This window comes from Phytophthora infestans, genomic scaffold (genome assembly GCF_000142945.1).
Source record: "Phytophthora infestans T30-4 supercont1.3 genomic scaffold, whole genome shotgun sequence".
Lineage (NCBI taxonomy): Eukaryota > Oomycota > Peronosporomycetes > Peronosporales > Peronosporaceae > Phytophthora > Phytophthora infestans.
This window is the reverse complement of record NW_003303756.1, coordinates 2186128-2198877: the sequence shown is the minus strand read 5'-3', so window position 1 is coordinate 2198877 and position 12750 is coordinate 2186128. Positions and strand designations below refer to the sequence as shown.

The following is a 12750-nucleotide window of genomic DNA, read 5'->3' as shown; positions in this document are numbered from 1 at the left end:
TTCCCTGTCAAACAGCCTAAAAATCTTTCCGGTGAAAGCCATCAGAGTGAAAAAATAAAAATGAGCGCAAGACGTGCTGCTTGGGAGCCCGCAACGGAGCAGACGCTGCTTGAGCTCTTCGAGAAGGCGCGCCAAGACCCGAATCTGCGCACTGGCCGCGGTATCAAGGGCAGCACATGGACAAACATCATGACGGAGCTTAACAACCGCTGCAAGACATCGCTCCTCATTGGTAAGTAATTGAATTTAAAATAACAATAATTCTAAAAACTACTTAATTTAATTGACAGACCAGCTCAAATCCAAGTATGCGCGCCTTATGATGGACTACGACCTCTTCAAGGAGGTTGGAGGCGAAGAATCTCTCAGTGAAGAGAAGTGGGATGCGCTTATCGCTGCTCGACCTGAGCACGCGGCCAGATTCCGTCAATTCAAGGAGCTCGGCTGCGCTCACGTGGACATTTGCCGCCGTATTGCTGCAAGTAAAGATGAGACGGAGGGAACACCAGGCCGGAAGCCTAAGGCGGAGCGCAAGCCGCGCACTAAGCGTGCAACGCGATCGGATAATGGACAGCCAGACCATAAGAAAGCTCGTGCTGGCGATGGTTGGACCCTCCGAGAGGAGAAGCTGCTTCTCTTCCTGTGCTGGAAGGCCAAGAACGACCAAGAAGTGTTCGGAGAAGAAGGACTGACGCCACAAGGCTGGACAGACGTCACCGCGGAGCTCAACAAGTTCTCCACCGCCAATTTAAACGAGAGTACGTGGGCTATCAAGAAGTTATAAACATTTTTTTTCTGATGGTGTGATATGCTCAGAGGAGGCCAAGGACAAGTACGAGGACCTGATGCAGCGCTACAATCAGTTCAAGATCGCCACAGGGTTTTCCGGAGATCTCGCCACGAACCCCAAAGACGAAATGGACTGGGAGCGACTTCTCCGCGAGCGTCCGGGACATTACACGGAACTGGAAAGACTCAAGGAGATCGGCGGTTTCCCGTTTGTTGAAGTCTGCAGTCTGATTAAAGGTGAGTGCAAGGTTTTAATTTATTGTTTTTATCAGCCCCTAACGCTTTTTTTTCTATCTCAGGCGACACGCAGCCCAATGGAATGGGCCTCACTACCACTGCGGACTTTTTGGAGACTGGAGCACTACAGTTGCCGGCACCTACTCTGATCAGCCAGAGTCAGTCGGCTCATGCCATCGCGAGTGCTCAAGCTTCACTGTCAGCTAGTGCTCTCTCGTACTTGCTGCCAGCTACTGCCAACCTAGTGACTTCTATGGCTCTGTCCTCGGAGAATGGACAGTCGGAGATTGCAGGGGCGATTCCTGGTATCAATGCACCAGGAAATCCCGCCGTCTTCAGCCAAGAGCTGCACGACAACCTCAACATGTTCCTGAAGACGGCGACGGCGTATTTGGTGATGCTCATCAACGATCACAACGGACAGAGAGAGCTCTAGTGCAGCTAGCGACGAGGGCTCTGCCGTGAGGATAATCTGTGAGTAATTGAGTCGACAAAAAGCTGAAGGTAAATCAATCAATGACAAACCTATGAAACAGCCTACATGGAGACCGTTACCTGTCAAATAGCTTAAAATACCACGCATTTTGATCTCTTATCAATATTGAGTGGAGAGACCATGAAGCAAGCGTGGGGCTACCAACGAGCTGTGTGGGATCACGCCAGGGAGCGCGTGCTGCTCGATGTGTTCGAAAAGACACGTCGAGACCCAAAGCTGCGCACAGACCGAGGTCTCAAGGGTCTGGGCTGGGACAGTGTGGCTGAGCAGGTCAATGATCGTTGCAAGAGCACCTTCAACGTTGGTACGTCATAACTCAACTATGCAGCCACAGTAAAGCACTATTGTTCACATTAATAACATGCTGCGCTACAGATCAGCTGAAGTCTAAGTATGCGCGCCTAATGATGGACTATGAACTATTTAACGACGTGGGCGGGAAGCGCAACTTGAGCGATGAGCACTGGGACCAACTGATCCTTGACATGCCCGACAGCGCCCCCCGACTAAGCATATTTAAGAAGTCTGGCTTCCCTCATTGCGATATTTGCCGTCGTATTGCTATCGAAAGGGACGAACTGACAGTCTCGCCTCGAGGAACTCCGACTACGAGGACAGCCAAGCGTTCAAGTGGAACGATTGGACAGTTATCTGAGACCAAGAGAGCACGGCTGTTTACGTGGGGTCCGAACGAGATGAAATTGGTGTTGTTCTTGTGCTGGAAAGCAAAGATCGAGCGAGAAAAAGCTCAGGCTAGCGTGGAAGCCACCAAACCCCAACAAGTGTTCCTTGAAGCCACTACTGAGCTCAACAAGCACTGCAAGACCAACTTCACTGAAGGTGCGTGTCTTGTTGATAGTAGAGATGGATAAATTAGTTAATTACTTAATTTTGTTGGTACAATGTAAAAAATTGTAGAGCAATTCAAGGACAAGTATTTGCAACTGATGCAAACGTACGAGCAGTTCAAGCAATTGACTGGTTTCTCGGGTGATCTCGATGCGTTCCCAAAGAGCGATAAGGACTGGGACAAGCTCATCCAAGAGCACCGAGAGAACAAACAAGAACTCGAGCAACTTAAGAAGAACGGAGACTTTCCTCACGTCGAGCTGTGCAGTCTGATCGCAGGTACGATCAGACGTAGCTGACTGAACTACAAGGCTGTATATTTATTAGACTTTTGTGTCTTTTTGTGACTGCTATAGGAGACAATTTTAGTGATGAAGTGGAGCTTGCAAGTGTCAGTGAATTCCTTTTGACGGGAACACTCCAACGATCAGAAGTCCAGGACGAGCTGAACACGGAGTCTATCAACGCTGTAGCTGCCGCTCAGGCCTCGCTGTCGGCCAGCACTCTGTCTCAATTGCTGCCAGCTACAGCAATGGCTTCTACTGGCCAGGTTGACCCACTAGCGGGTGCGGCGCCGGCCACCATGACGCAAGAGCTGCATGACAACCTTAACATGTTCCTGAAGACGGCCACGGCGTATCTCGTCATGGCTATCAACGACCACAACCAGGGGGCCAACAAGTAGGTTGTTGCACTTCAACTTGTTTGCTTTTATGTTTTTATCGCCTTTTTGCCACATAGTTTTGCGATAACGGAGTGAATGACTTTTGACCTGCATTCTTGATTGAAGAAGTTTCATCCACATGATGAAGGGCTCGTCATAGTGCTTGATTGGGAAGACTGACCAGTTTCACTTTGCAAGTCGGTGATGGGACTTAAAACCACACTGTACATTTTTGAAAGTTTACGCCCTTTCTATAAAGTCCGCAATTGTAGCTTGCTTTCTGTTTATCTACGACAGTACAGTTCATTGTCGAATGTCTACGGTACTTACCGACAAAAATGACGTTACACACAATACATTGACCAGCATTTCTAAAGTCTCTTTTCGAATTCTAACGCGGCATGCCGTCTCCCGGTCAGGACCACGCCGCGGCATCGCCGCGCTCGAGCTTCGTGCTGCTGGATAGCAACGGCCAGTACTCTCCCGGTACACACAGCGACGGAGGGACTCTACGTACCCGGCCCGAACCGTACCGCACGCCTCATTCTCTGCATTCTTTACGTCGTCTATACCCGCCTACACCGACAGCCCACAGCGATGACGACGGCACCCGAAGCGAAGGTGGAGGCCATCGCGCTAACCTGCGACGTCGAGAATCCATCAGCGACCTGTTTCCGATGCCTGGAGCCAGCGTCTTCACCACTCCAGCCAATATTATGCCCACCCGAGAAGCTTCGATTCTCATTGACACAGACGTACAACAGGTTGCAGCACAGGACCCAGGACACAGACTAGGAGTGCAACCTGCAGGCTCATCGATATTGCAATCAGTGCTGGAACAGAAAGGCGAAGGACGCGGTAGCAGACTCACGAGCTCCACTAACGCATCTGCACGAAATGAGGTGTTAGAAGGGGAGAGTTTGGGCCACAATACGCCTAGTGAGAACACCAGGTCACGCAGCAGTTTTCTAGACGGAATTCCACCCATGGAGCCTGTAAAACGTGGCGCTCGCTGGGCTTTGAGACTGCGGCGATGCTGTAAGTGGCAGAACCGACAGATACATCGCTGGCGGTTGAGACACAGAATTGTGTCGCTCTGGAGACGCTTGATGCCCAATTGGGACTCGTTCGAACTGAACGTGACGTTGTCAATGGCGGTGATTGGTGTCGCGCTCGCTGTGGCCATTGCTAAGGTCCTTTCGGATGCCACACCCGATCAGCTTCACATGGTGGCGCGCTGTGCTCTACCTGGAGGTATGGCAAGCTACACGGCGTCGACAGCGTATTTGGCTGGAGTTATCATCCCAACAGTGAACAACGTCGTGTTTTTCATCGTGGCACTGTGGATGGGGTTGCTTTGCAGCCGCAGTCGTAAACGTGTGCTTCGAAGTGCACCATGCAGCATCAGCTCCAACCTCAGTACGTTTTTGTTTTTTATGTAGTTTTTATTACTTATCTAACTGTTTTTAACATGTTTTTTTACTGACAGAGTCGGCGTTTATGCTTCCGTGTTACGAAGCGATTTGGTATACGATCGCTGCGCTGTCAGCTGCTGGATTGGTGTTGTACTTCGTGAGCTTCCAAGCGTACAAGAGCGACAATGACAAGACGTACAAGCCGTTGACATTGGAGGACGACCCCAACTACCCATGCAGTGTAGTTACCATGCCTTCCGTCTGGGTGTTGCAGCTATTGCCGATGCTCATGATCCAGCGTAGTGTCTCTCAAGAAGCCGTTCTTCGCGCCATCTCGTACTCTGGCGCGGTGTGTGTCGTCTTAGTGATCTGCTACATGACGTTGTACAAGGTTGGCCACGACCTTGCAGACGCGATCGCGATGGTCATTTACATTCTGCTCTTGCTGTTCTACTTCTGGGCCAAGTTCGTCTTCCACGCGCGAGCCACTTTCGACTTCTTTTTCGTCACTGCTGTGGTCACTTCGTTCGCTAATATCTTGAGTTCCGTCATGGGAATTGCGCATGTGGATGCAGCCACCACGTTGCCGATTGTTCACTGTATTGCCACGGGACTGGACTCGCTTACTGTCGTAGCGGTGATGCTCTCACTACGTGCCGATACTCGCTACTGGCTGGCTATCGATGACAGCGGAACGGGTACAAGTGCGTCATCCAGTGCAATGCGTCGGTACGTGAATTTACTCTCGGAGCGTGGCATGATCACGAATTTCTCCACTCGCACCTCGGTATATGACGTACACCACATGATCGAGGAGCACCGACACAACGTTGTGGACTTCTCAGCTCTAGCTTTGGACTGCATTATCGCCCAAGGTGCTACGTCCATTGTGATGCGTGGGACGCTACGTCGAAACACCCGTGTCCCCATCGCACTCAAGATCTACACCGACGTACAAGTCACAAACGAGGAAGTGCAGCGATTCTCCCGGGAAACAGCTTTGAACGTTCAGCTGTCGCATCCCAACGTCGTGCGCTTCTTCGGTCTCTGTGTAGTCCCACCGTCTATCTCTCTCATCTTCGAGTTCTGCGAATACGGCGCATTGGACGCAACATTACGTGAGAACCCTGAGATCTGGACACTGGCAGCGAAACTCAAGGCGTGGCTGGATGCATGTCGCGCTGTGGCTTATCTGCACAGCTTCTCGCCTCCATTACTGCATCGTGACATCAAGACTGACAACTTCTTAGTGGGTCAAGACTTCCTCATCAAGCTTGCAGACTTCGGAGAAGCCAACTTGTTGCGTCCACGCTCTGATGGCACCATGACGATTGCCGGTACCGTCGACTACATGGCTCCAGAGATGATTAAAGGCGGCAAGACAGCACGATACGGTACAGCTGTGGACGTGTACAGCTTAATGATCACCTTGTGGCAGATCATGGTGCCAAGTCGGAGTCCATGGGAAGCCAAGTCGCATCTGGAAGTCTATCGCGCCGTGGAGAATGGAGAGAGACCTCCACTACTTCCCACGATCCCGAAAGGCTGCGCGGAGATCCTTGAAGCAGGTTGGGCGGCTAACCCAAGTGATCGTGTGGCTGTGGAGGACATTATCCCTTCTGTCCATCGCCTGTGGCTGCTCGCAATGCACCAAAAGCCTCTCAAACGCACCGAATGTTGAGGTTCTGACAATGTACCTGGTCCATGGAGACTGGGACGCTTGTATCTATTCCGTAACTGTTCAAGTCTGAAAAATCACAGCTCAGTTAATGATCGCGGAGGCTCGGACGCTTCTTCTGCTTTGTCTCGATGACGATGCTTTCGACTCTTCTTGTGATGCGAAGAGGATGACGCTGCGTCGTCCTTGCCTTTCTCCTTTTTCTTCTTCTTGGTTTTAGTCGAGCCGGGAGTTGCAGAGCTGTTCGAGAGCGACTTGGAGGATACTCCTTGCTTCCGTAGTACCTTGTCACGCTGCGCTTGTCGTTGTTTGACTTGCAGTCGCTTCTTCCGCTCCTTTTCCTTTGCCTGCATCTGCTGCCAGTCCGTGTCGAACGCTTGAGACTCCACTTTCCCTAACACTGGCTCGTCATCTACCGGGGATTCCTCAAGATCTTCAAGACTGCCGTCAATTGAAGATGTCGCGTACTTGCCGAGCTCCACGTTCTCATCTGAAGGCGTCGACTGAAGAGATGGCTCGTTGCTGGCGATACTTGTAGGTATGTCTGCAACAGAAGACCGCTTCTTTGGCGTCTTGATCTCAAAACTGAAAGCCTCGTCGTCAGAGAGAGATTCCTTCTCTTCGTCTTCACTTCCACCATCATGATTAAGAGGTTTTAGGTCCAAAGACGAAGACGAAGATGCTGACAGGAAACTCACGTCTCCAGACTTGTCGAAGACGTCGAAGCTAGCTTCTCTCTCGTCCTGACTTGTGTATGCTTCAACAGACTCCTCAGAGCTCACTTTGGAGAGTGGTACATCGATTTCCACAGCTGAAATCACCTCGTTCAAACTGGAGCTCGGTGCAGCTATCGAGACAGGAGGCGAGCCGGTATCAGCAATAGTATGACGTTCATCCTCATTCTTCGTGGCACTTTCAGCTGTCTCCAGAGGCTCACCGTCCTCCGACTGCAACAGAGACTTCAAATCCACATCATCATCAGTCTCCTCTAGTGTGGTGACGGACATCCAGTTGGAAGTTGTATCCGCAAGAGAAGCTGGAGCTTCTCGTACCTCGCCCTCAACAGCAAGATCACTTCCGTCCAGCTTGAATTCCGAGTTAGTATCCAGTGCGCTTGTCTCCCAAACAGTATCTTCCGTCGACTTCTCCGCTGTAGCATCCCCGATGGTTTTTGATGAGCCCGACTTGCGAAATTTACGCCCTCGTGACTTGGTTTTCCGCATTTTCGCCCAGTTGATCGAAAACTCCTCTTCCTCGTCGGCTTCTTCCAAGCTCAACGAATCCACAGAGTACGAGAAGCCACTATTCATCTGGCTTAATGATGCCACAGACTCCATGTTTGCAGCTGTACTGGTCGGTTCGTCATCCGTCAAGGACGTCGACGAAGCCTGGGTCAACAACGCACTTGTACTTGGCAGAGTCGACGCAAGTTTCGCTTCGATACTCAGCCTTTCATCAAGCCCGTCGCCTCCGTACAATTTGGCCACATCTCGGTCATTGGACGTGTCGAACAGAGCATCAATCGGGTCTTCCTCCTCGGTTTGCTTCGTGGGATTAGCAACAGGCACAACACTAACCGCAACCAGCTTCTCTTCTGCGTCATCCAAAGTCAAATTCGCTACCGTATCCTCCACTTTTTCGCTCTCCTTCCGTCGAGATTGCTTACCACGTCGTCCCTTAAGTGACGTGAACTCTTGCTCGCTATTGGAGCCTTCTTTACCTGGTACGAAAGCTTTAATCTTTCGACTTGATCTTCGCCTCGACTTCGGCCGTCTCTTAGCCGATTTTGGTGCTAGTCCTGCGTCGTCATCGCTGTCCTCGTCATTATTAGCTTCTGCCGTCTTAGCTCCAGTCTGGAAGAGCGCTTCGTAGCTAGTAGCCCCACCCAGACCTTCCTGTTCGTTCGGACTATCCTCGAACAGATCTGCAAATGAATCTCGGCGTTTCTTGACTGGCTTCTTCTTGCTGGGAGGTCTTCGTTTGCTCTCCCTCTTCGCCACAGGTCGAACAGAGTCATTCTTCTTGCCACCCTCTTCTTCACTGCTGTCGTTGTCGAAAATACTCTGCTTGCGAACACTTGGCCTCGTAGTTCTATGACTGACACGCGGCTTACTTCCTCCACTTCCTTTTCGATTGCGTATCAGCAACTTCAGCGCCGCCAGCTCGCTCTCCAGAGAGCTGATCTTGTCCACAATAATCTCCGCAACCTCGTCTTCCACTTCTTCGCCATCATCATTCTTCGACGTGATAGTAGCAGCAGTTGACACAACAACTGGAGTGTTGTAATCACGTTCAAGACTTTCGTAGATATCCCTGTCAGCCCGCGACTTCGGCGACTCTAAACGCTTGACCTGTTGAGCCCGTGGTGGGACTCGAGCTGCTACGTATCCACCCGTAGCTGGGTCGAACACGTAGTCGTTAGGTTCTTCAAACTCGGCAAAGAAATCGTCAACAGATTCTTTGCCTGGAGTTGGCTTCGACGTCGCATTACGGTTCAGATCGTCCATGATATTCCCAAGTAGAGCAGCCTGTGTATCAAGAGACTCGTACGGAGATGACGCGCTAGGCTGCAGACTCGTTGGAACAGCATACGTCGCTGTCCCCAAAGCCGGAGTTGACCGCACATTGCTCCACGTAAACGCAGACGTTTCTGATTGCCTCGTATCGCTTCGATTGTTCAGTATCGACATGGCAGCCGACTGTCTCCATGCCTCAATAGGGTCATCAGTCCGAGCAGAGTTCTGAACTGGCTGTGGCTCATCTCCAAGCGTAAAGCCGTCAGCTTCATCAACTGATCGTCGTCGATCAAAGCGAGAAACTCCAACTCCAGGAGCTGCAGATGCTGCACTTGTACTCTCCCCAACACGCGCAGTCCAGCCATTCGCTGCTCGATCTGCGTGGCCACCTACGTTGTTCTTAGGAGACTCAAACAGATCATCAAACGTACCTCGACGCTTACGCTCAGTTTTTGGCTGAACTTGCTCGTACTCTTCACTCACAGCAAGTCTCGCCGGCATCGAAGCTTCGCTAGCACCCGTAGCAACGACAGACGCTGGCATAGTGTATCGAAAACTCTCCTGTGCAGCTGAATCTTCTCGAGTAGCTCCGTGATAATCCACCACCGTGTGACGTTCCACTGTCTTTAGTTCATCCGGTACAACGTCGTCCGTGTGTTTCTCCTCACTGTGTTTGTCAGTACTCTTCTCTGTTGCAGGTCTAGCAGGTGTGGCCTTGACAGTCTTGGGCGGTGTAGTCGTCCTCTTCGCTTCCTTTGATCCCATGCCGAAGAACCGCTTCAGAGCTCCAGTAAACCCTCCCTTCGTATTTCCAACAATCTCTCCAGCATTTCTGCCTTGACGACTCTCAACTGGAGAGTTTGACGTATGTGACGGCAAGTCCACGATGCTATAAGACTCCTGTCCACTTGAAAAGCGATGAGCTGGCACACTCGGTGGCAATGCTGAGCTATTCACCCAAGCCATATCACTTGCAAGTTGTCGCTGTTGTTCTTCGTCCTTCTTGCGTTGTGCTTCTCGCTCCGCAACAGTAGCTTCAAAGAAACCAGGCGAGTCATCCACAACCAGTTTATCAGCGTCCTTGTCATAGAGCGTAGACGCAACGGACGTCACTGTAGGACGCGGCATGGCCACACGTGGTTCGTCCTCCGACGAGTACGAAAGGTTTAGTTCATCCATCGTCATGCTCTCGTCCCCGCGTGCTCGAGGTTTCTTTTCCTTCTTCACAGTCGCCTCTCGAGGCTTTGTGCCACTAAACACGCTCTGTCTGGTGTCGTCATAACTGTATGGCACAGCTGCAGTTTGTTGCTTGGGTCGAGGCATCGCAAGCGATCGGTCATCGTCATGGCCAAGTCCTGGACCGCTCACATCGTACTGGAATTGCTCCGAATAGTAGCCATTCCCAGTGAGTCGACTGGACTTCACACTGTGGTCAGCATACGTCGTAGCGGTCTGTTGTCTCGGTCTTGGCATCGCAACTGACAAATCGTCTTCATGTCCGAGTCCTGGGCCACTGACATCGTACCGGAACTGGTCGGAGATGTAGCCATTCCCTGTAATTCCAGCGGTTAAAGTGCTTCCAGCCATGGGCACAAGCACCGCGTCACTCGCACTCGTGACAGTGTACGTATCCTTGACACGATCTCTCCATCCTGGTCCTTTCGACCCGCCACGGTCGCTATCTTCGCTATCACGAGTACTCGCTTGTTGTTTCGGTACATCCGTGAACCAATCGTCGTCTGCACCGTCAAATAGCGAGCTCGACGGCTTCTTCTCTGCTTGTTTCCTGCTGGGCGGCGGGTTTGGAGTTGGAACTTGTGATATTTGTCCATTTTTCTCGCTTTTCTTGTCCTGATTCTTCCTCATCTTCTCTGTAGACGACATTGGAGTCATTGCGGCCGCTAGACGGTGTCCATCTTCACTGGAATTGTCCATTACACCCGTTTCTCGCTGACCTGCAAGCGTTTCCCTGTCGTACGCGTCTTGTTCAGCCAGTAGCTGGTTGTTGCAGGGCACACACACTCTGTGCTTGCGGTGTGAGAGCTCAAAGTACAGGAAGGACGAGCAATCGGAGCACATGACGCGCCCACAGTGACGACAGTGGTGTTTACGCTTCACGAGCGAAAAATCCGCTCGACAGAGGCCGCATTTGGCCACACGGACGTCGGATTCCCACTGGACATCGAATAGTTCCTGGCTGCTTTTACGTCGTGGCCTTCCGCGCCGTTTGCGGCGTTTATCGGGCTTTCCTGAGGCTGTCAGGTCCGTTAAGTTGCTCGTTGTCGAGCCAGCTCTGTCCCTTACGTACGACCTGGAGACGACGCTGCTAGAAGCCAAAGGGCTACGAGTCGACGGACGGCTTCCTGGCGTCACAGGAGGGACGACACGAGTCTCGTTCTTACGGGTTTCCAGCTTTATAGAAAAAGAGGAAGCAGACGGACGGGGATTCCCATACAGATCGTCGAATTCTCCGTCATCCTGGAGAGTTTAGAGATAGAATAATGCCGTTATGAAGAGGAGAGTTAGAGGAGTCGTGTAGAGATGATCGCTTCGCGAAAAGAGGGCGCGTACCTCGTCAAAGAACGGGTCGTGCATCTGGCCGGAGCGGTCGTGCTCGGGCTGTTCGCGTTTTTGGAGAATGAACCGATTGAGTTGCCTAAATTTAGCGCAACTGTGCTGCAACTTAATAAAATAACTTTCTGACTTCAACGTCAATTTGTTTTTATCACAGCTCGATTGATGATCCCTTGGTATCCGCAAATTGCCGTTTCGTGCGTTTTGGCTTTGATTCTATTGTGGGTCTCAGATTAGGTCACACGAAAGTTATTTGTGGCTTTAAATAAGCTTTTTTCTGTGGGTTTTACTCGAAGCTCTCCGTGTAGTGAGAATCCGTTAAAGGTGGAGCCTGTCGCGAAGCTGTAGGCTCCCATGCTGGGAAATGCGATCCAGTCACCAACTTCCAGAACGGGAAGTTACGTCTCTCGGACAATGACATCTTTGCCGTCCATCGTCGGACCCCACACACTGCACGGCACAGCTTTCGACTCATCAGCGTTGGCTGTTTTCAGTACTACGGGAGTAGACACCACACACAAGTGTGGCGTACTGAAAGATCCGTGTCTGCCGTCGTTCACTACGTACATGTAACGTGGCAGATCAGCGTTTCCTTCCGCGGAAGATTGTGCACTCACGGTGAGCTCTGGATCCACCTTTCTCCCGATTACGTTGACGCTGAGAGTGGCGCACGCTGACACAAAATATCTTCCCGGTTCGGAGATGATTTTCACCCCGCTGCTTTCGGGAAAGAGTTGATCTAGCACACCGTTTATAGCTCGTGCTGCAGCTTCAAAAGTGACAGGCCCCAGGTCGTCACCAGCGAAGCCACCGCCAAGATTCAGTAGTGTAAACTTGTATCCTGCGTTCAGACCCATGGTGAACGCTTGCTTGGCACGTTCAATCGCGTCAACAAACGCACTTGCTTCTAGAACACCGACACCGACACCGACACCGACATGGAAACACACGCCAATGACGTTAAGTTCTTGGCTCTTTGCTGTCTCCAGTAGTGCCGGGACGTCAGCCATTGGAGTACCGAATTTTGGTCCGAATTGATGACGCGCCTTGGAGTCGTCGACTTGTAGACGCAACACCAGCTTCGCCTCGGGAAACTCGCGCTTAATCTTGACAAGCTCGTCCATCGAGTCGAATACCGTGAGAGGCACGTTGTGCTCGCGAGCAAAGCGCAAGTGCGAGCGCTGCTTCATCGTGTTGGCGAAGATGATGCGCTCAGGCGGTACTCCGTGGCTTAGTGACATCGCCACTTCCGATTGACTCGCAATCCACGCCAGCACCGAGTTTAGCTAGCAGCGCCAAGACGTGCGTGTCCGGGTGGCACTTGACGGTATAGAAGGGAAGCACACGCGGAAGATGCGTCACCATGCGTCGATATTGACTCGCAACGTGCTGCAGGTCGATAGTGTAGAAGGCGTCTTCGGCCTTGTCGCCCAGGGACTCAATGTGAGCTCGAGATGCGTCCAGCAGGCGTGCGTCGACACTAGTCTTATTGGTACGTGGTTGTCGAGCAAATTCGGGAGTAAGAGCCTCAA

At 51.6% G+C, this 12750-nt stretch overlaps 4 protein-coding genes across 4 annotated transcripts; 2 read left to right on the top strand and 2 right to left on the bottom strand.

The window, feature by feature from the left end:
* Positions 1 to 54: 54 nt before the first annotated feature.
* Positions 55 to 1566, top strand: PITG_02458 (uncharacterized protein; the record flags this gene model as incomplete). Its single annotated transcript, XM_002907337.1, has 4 exons — positions 55 to 232; positions 291 to 758; positions 817 to 1026; positions 1089 to 1566. The coding sequence occupies 4 exons, from the start codon at positions 61 to 63 to the stop codon at positions 1460 to 1462; spliced, it is 1224 nt and encodes a 407-aa protein (XP_002907383.1).
* Positions 1567 to 3436: 1870 nt separating this feature from the next.
* On the top strand, positions 3437 to 6131 carry PITG_02457 (protein kinase; the record flags this gene model as incomplete). The annotated part of the gene is made up of 2 exons (XM_002907336.1): positions 3437 to 4454; positions 4525 to 6131. 2 exons carry the CDS (start codon positions 3437 to 3439, stop codon positions 6129 to 6131), a joined length of 2625 nt encoding a protein of 874 aa, XP_002907382.1.
* Positions 6132 to 7572: 1441 nt separating this feature from the next.
* Positions 7573 to 11239, bottom strand: PITG_02456 (uncharacterized protein; the record flags this gene model as incomplete). The annotated part of the gene is made up of 7 exons (XM_002907335.1): positions 7573 to 7656; positions 7751 to 8365; positions 8480 to 8961; positions 9034 to 9115; positions 9365 to 10411; positions 10583 to 11122; positions 11216 to 11239. The coding sequence occupies 7 exons, from the start codon at positions 11237 to 11239 to the stop codon at positions 7573 to 7575; spliced, it is 2874 nt and encodes a 957-aa protein (XP_002907381.1).
* A 212-nt stretch (positions 11240 to 11451) lies between these two features.
* Positions 11452 to 12702, bottom strand: PITG_02455 (ornithine decarboxylase, putative; the record flags this gene model as incomplete). The annotated part of the gene is made up of 2 exons (XM_002907334.1): positions 11452 to 11600; positions 11661 to 12702. 2 exons carry the CDS (start codon positions 12406 to 12408, stop codon positions 11452 to 11454), a joined length of 897 nt encoding a protein of 298 aa, XP_002907380.1.
* Between the last annotated feature and the right edge of the window lie 48 nt (positions 12703 to 12750).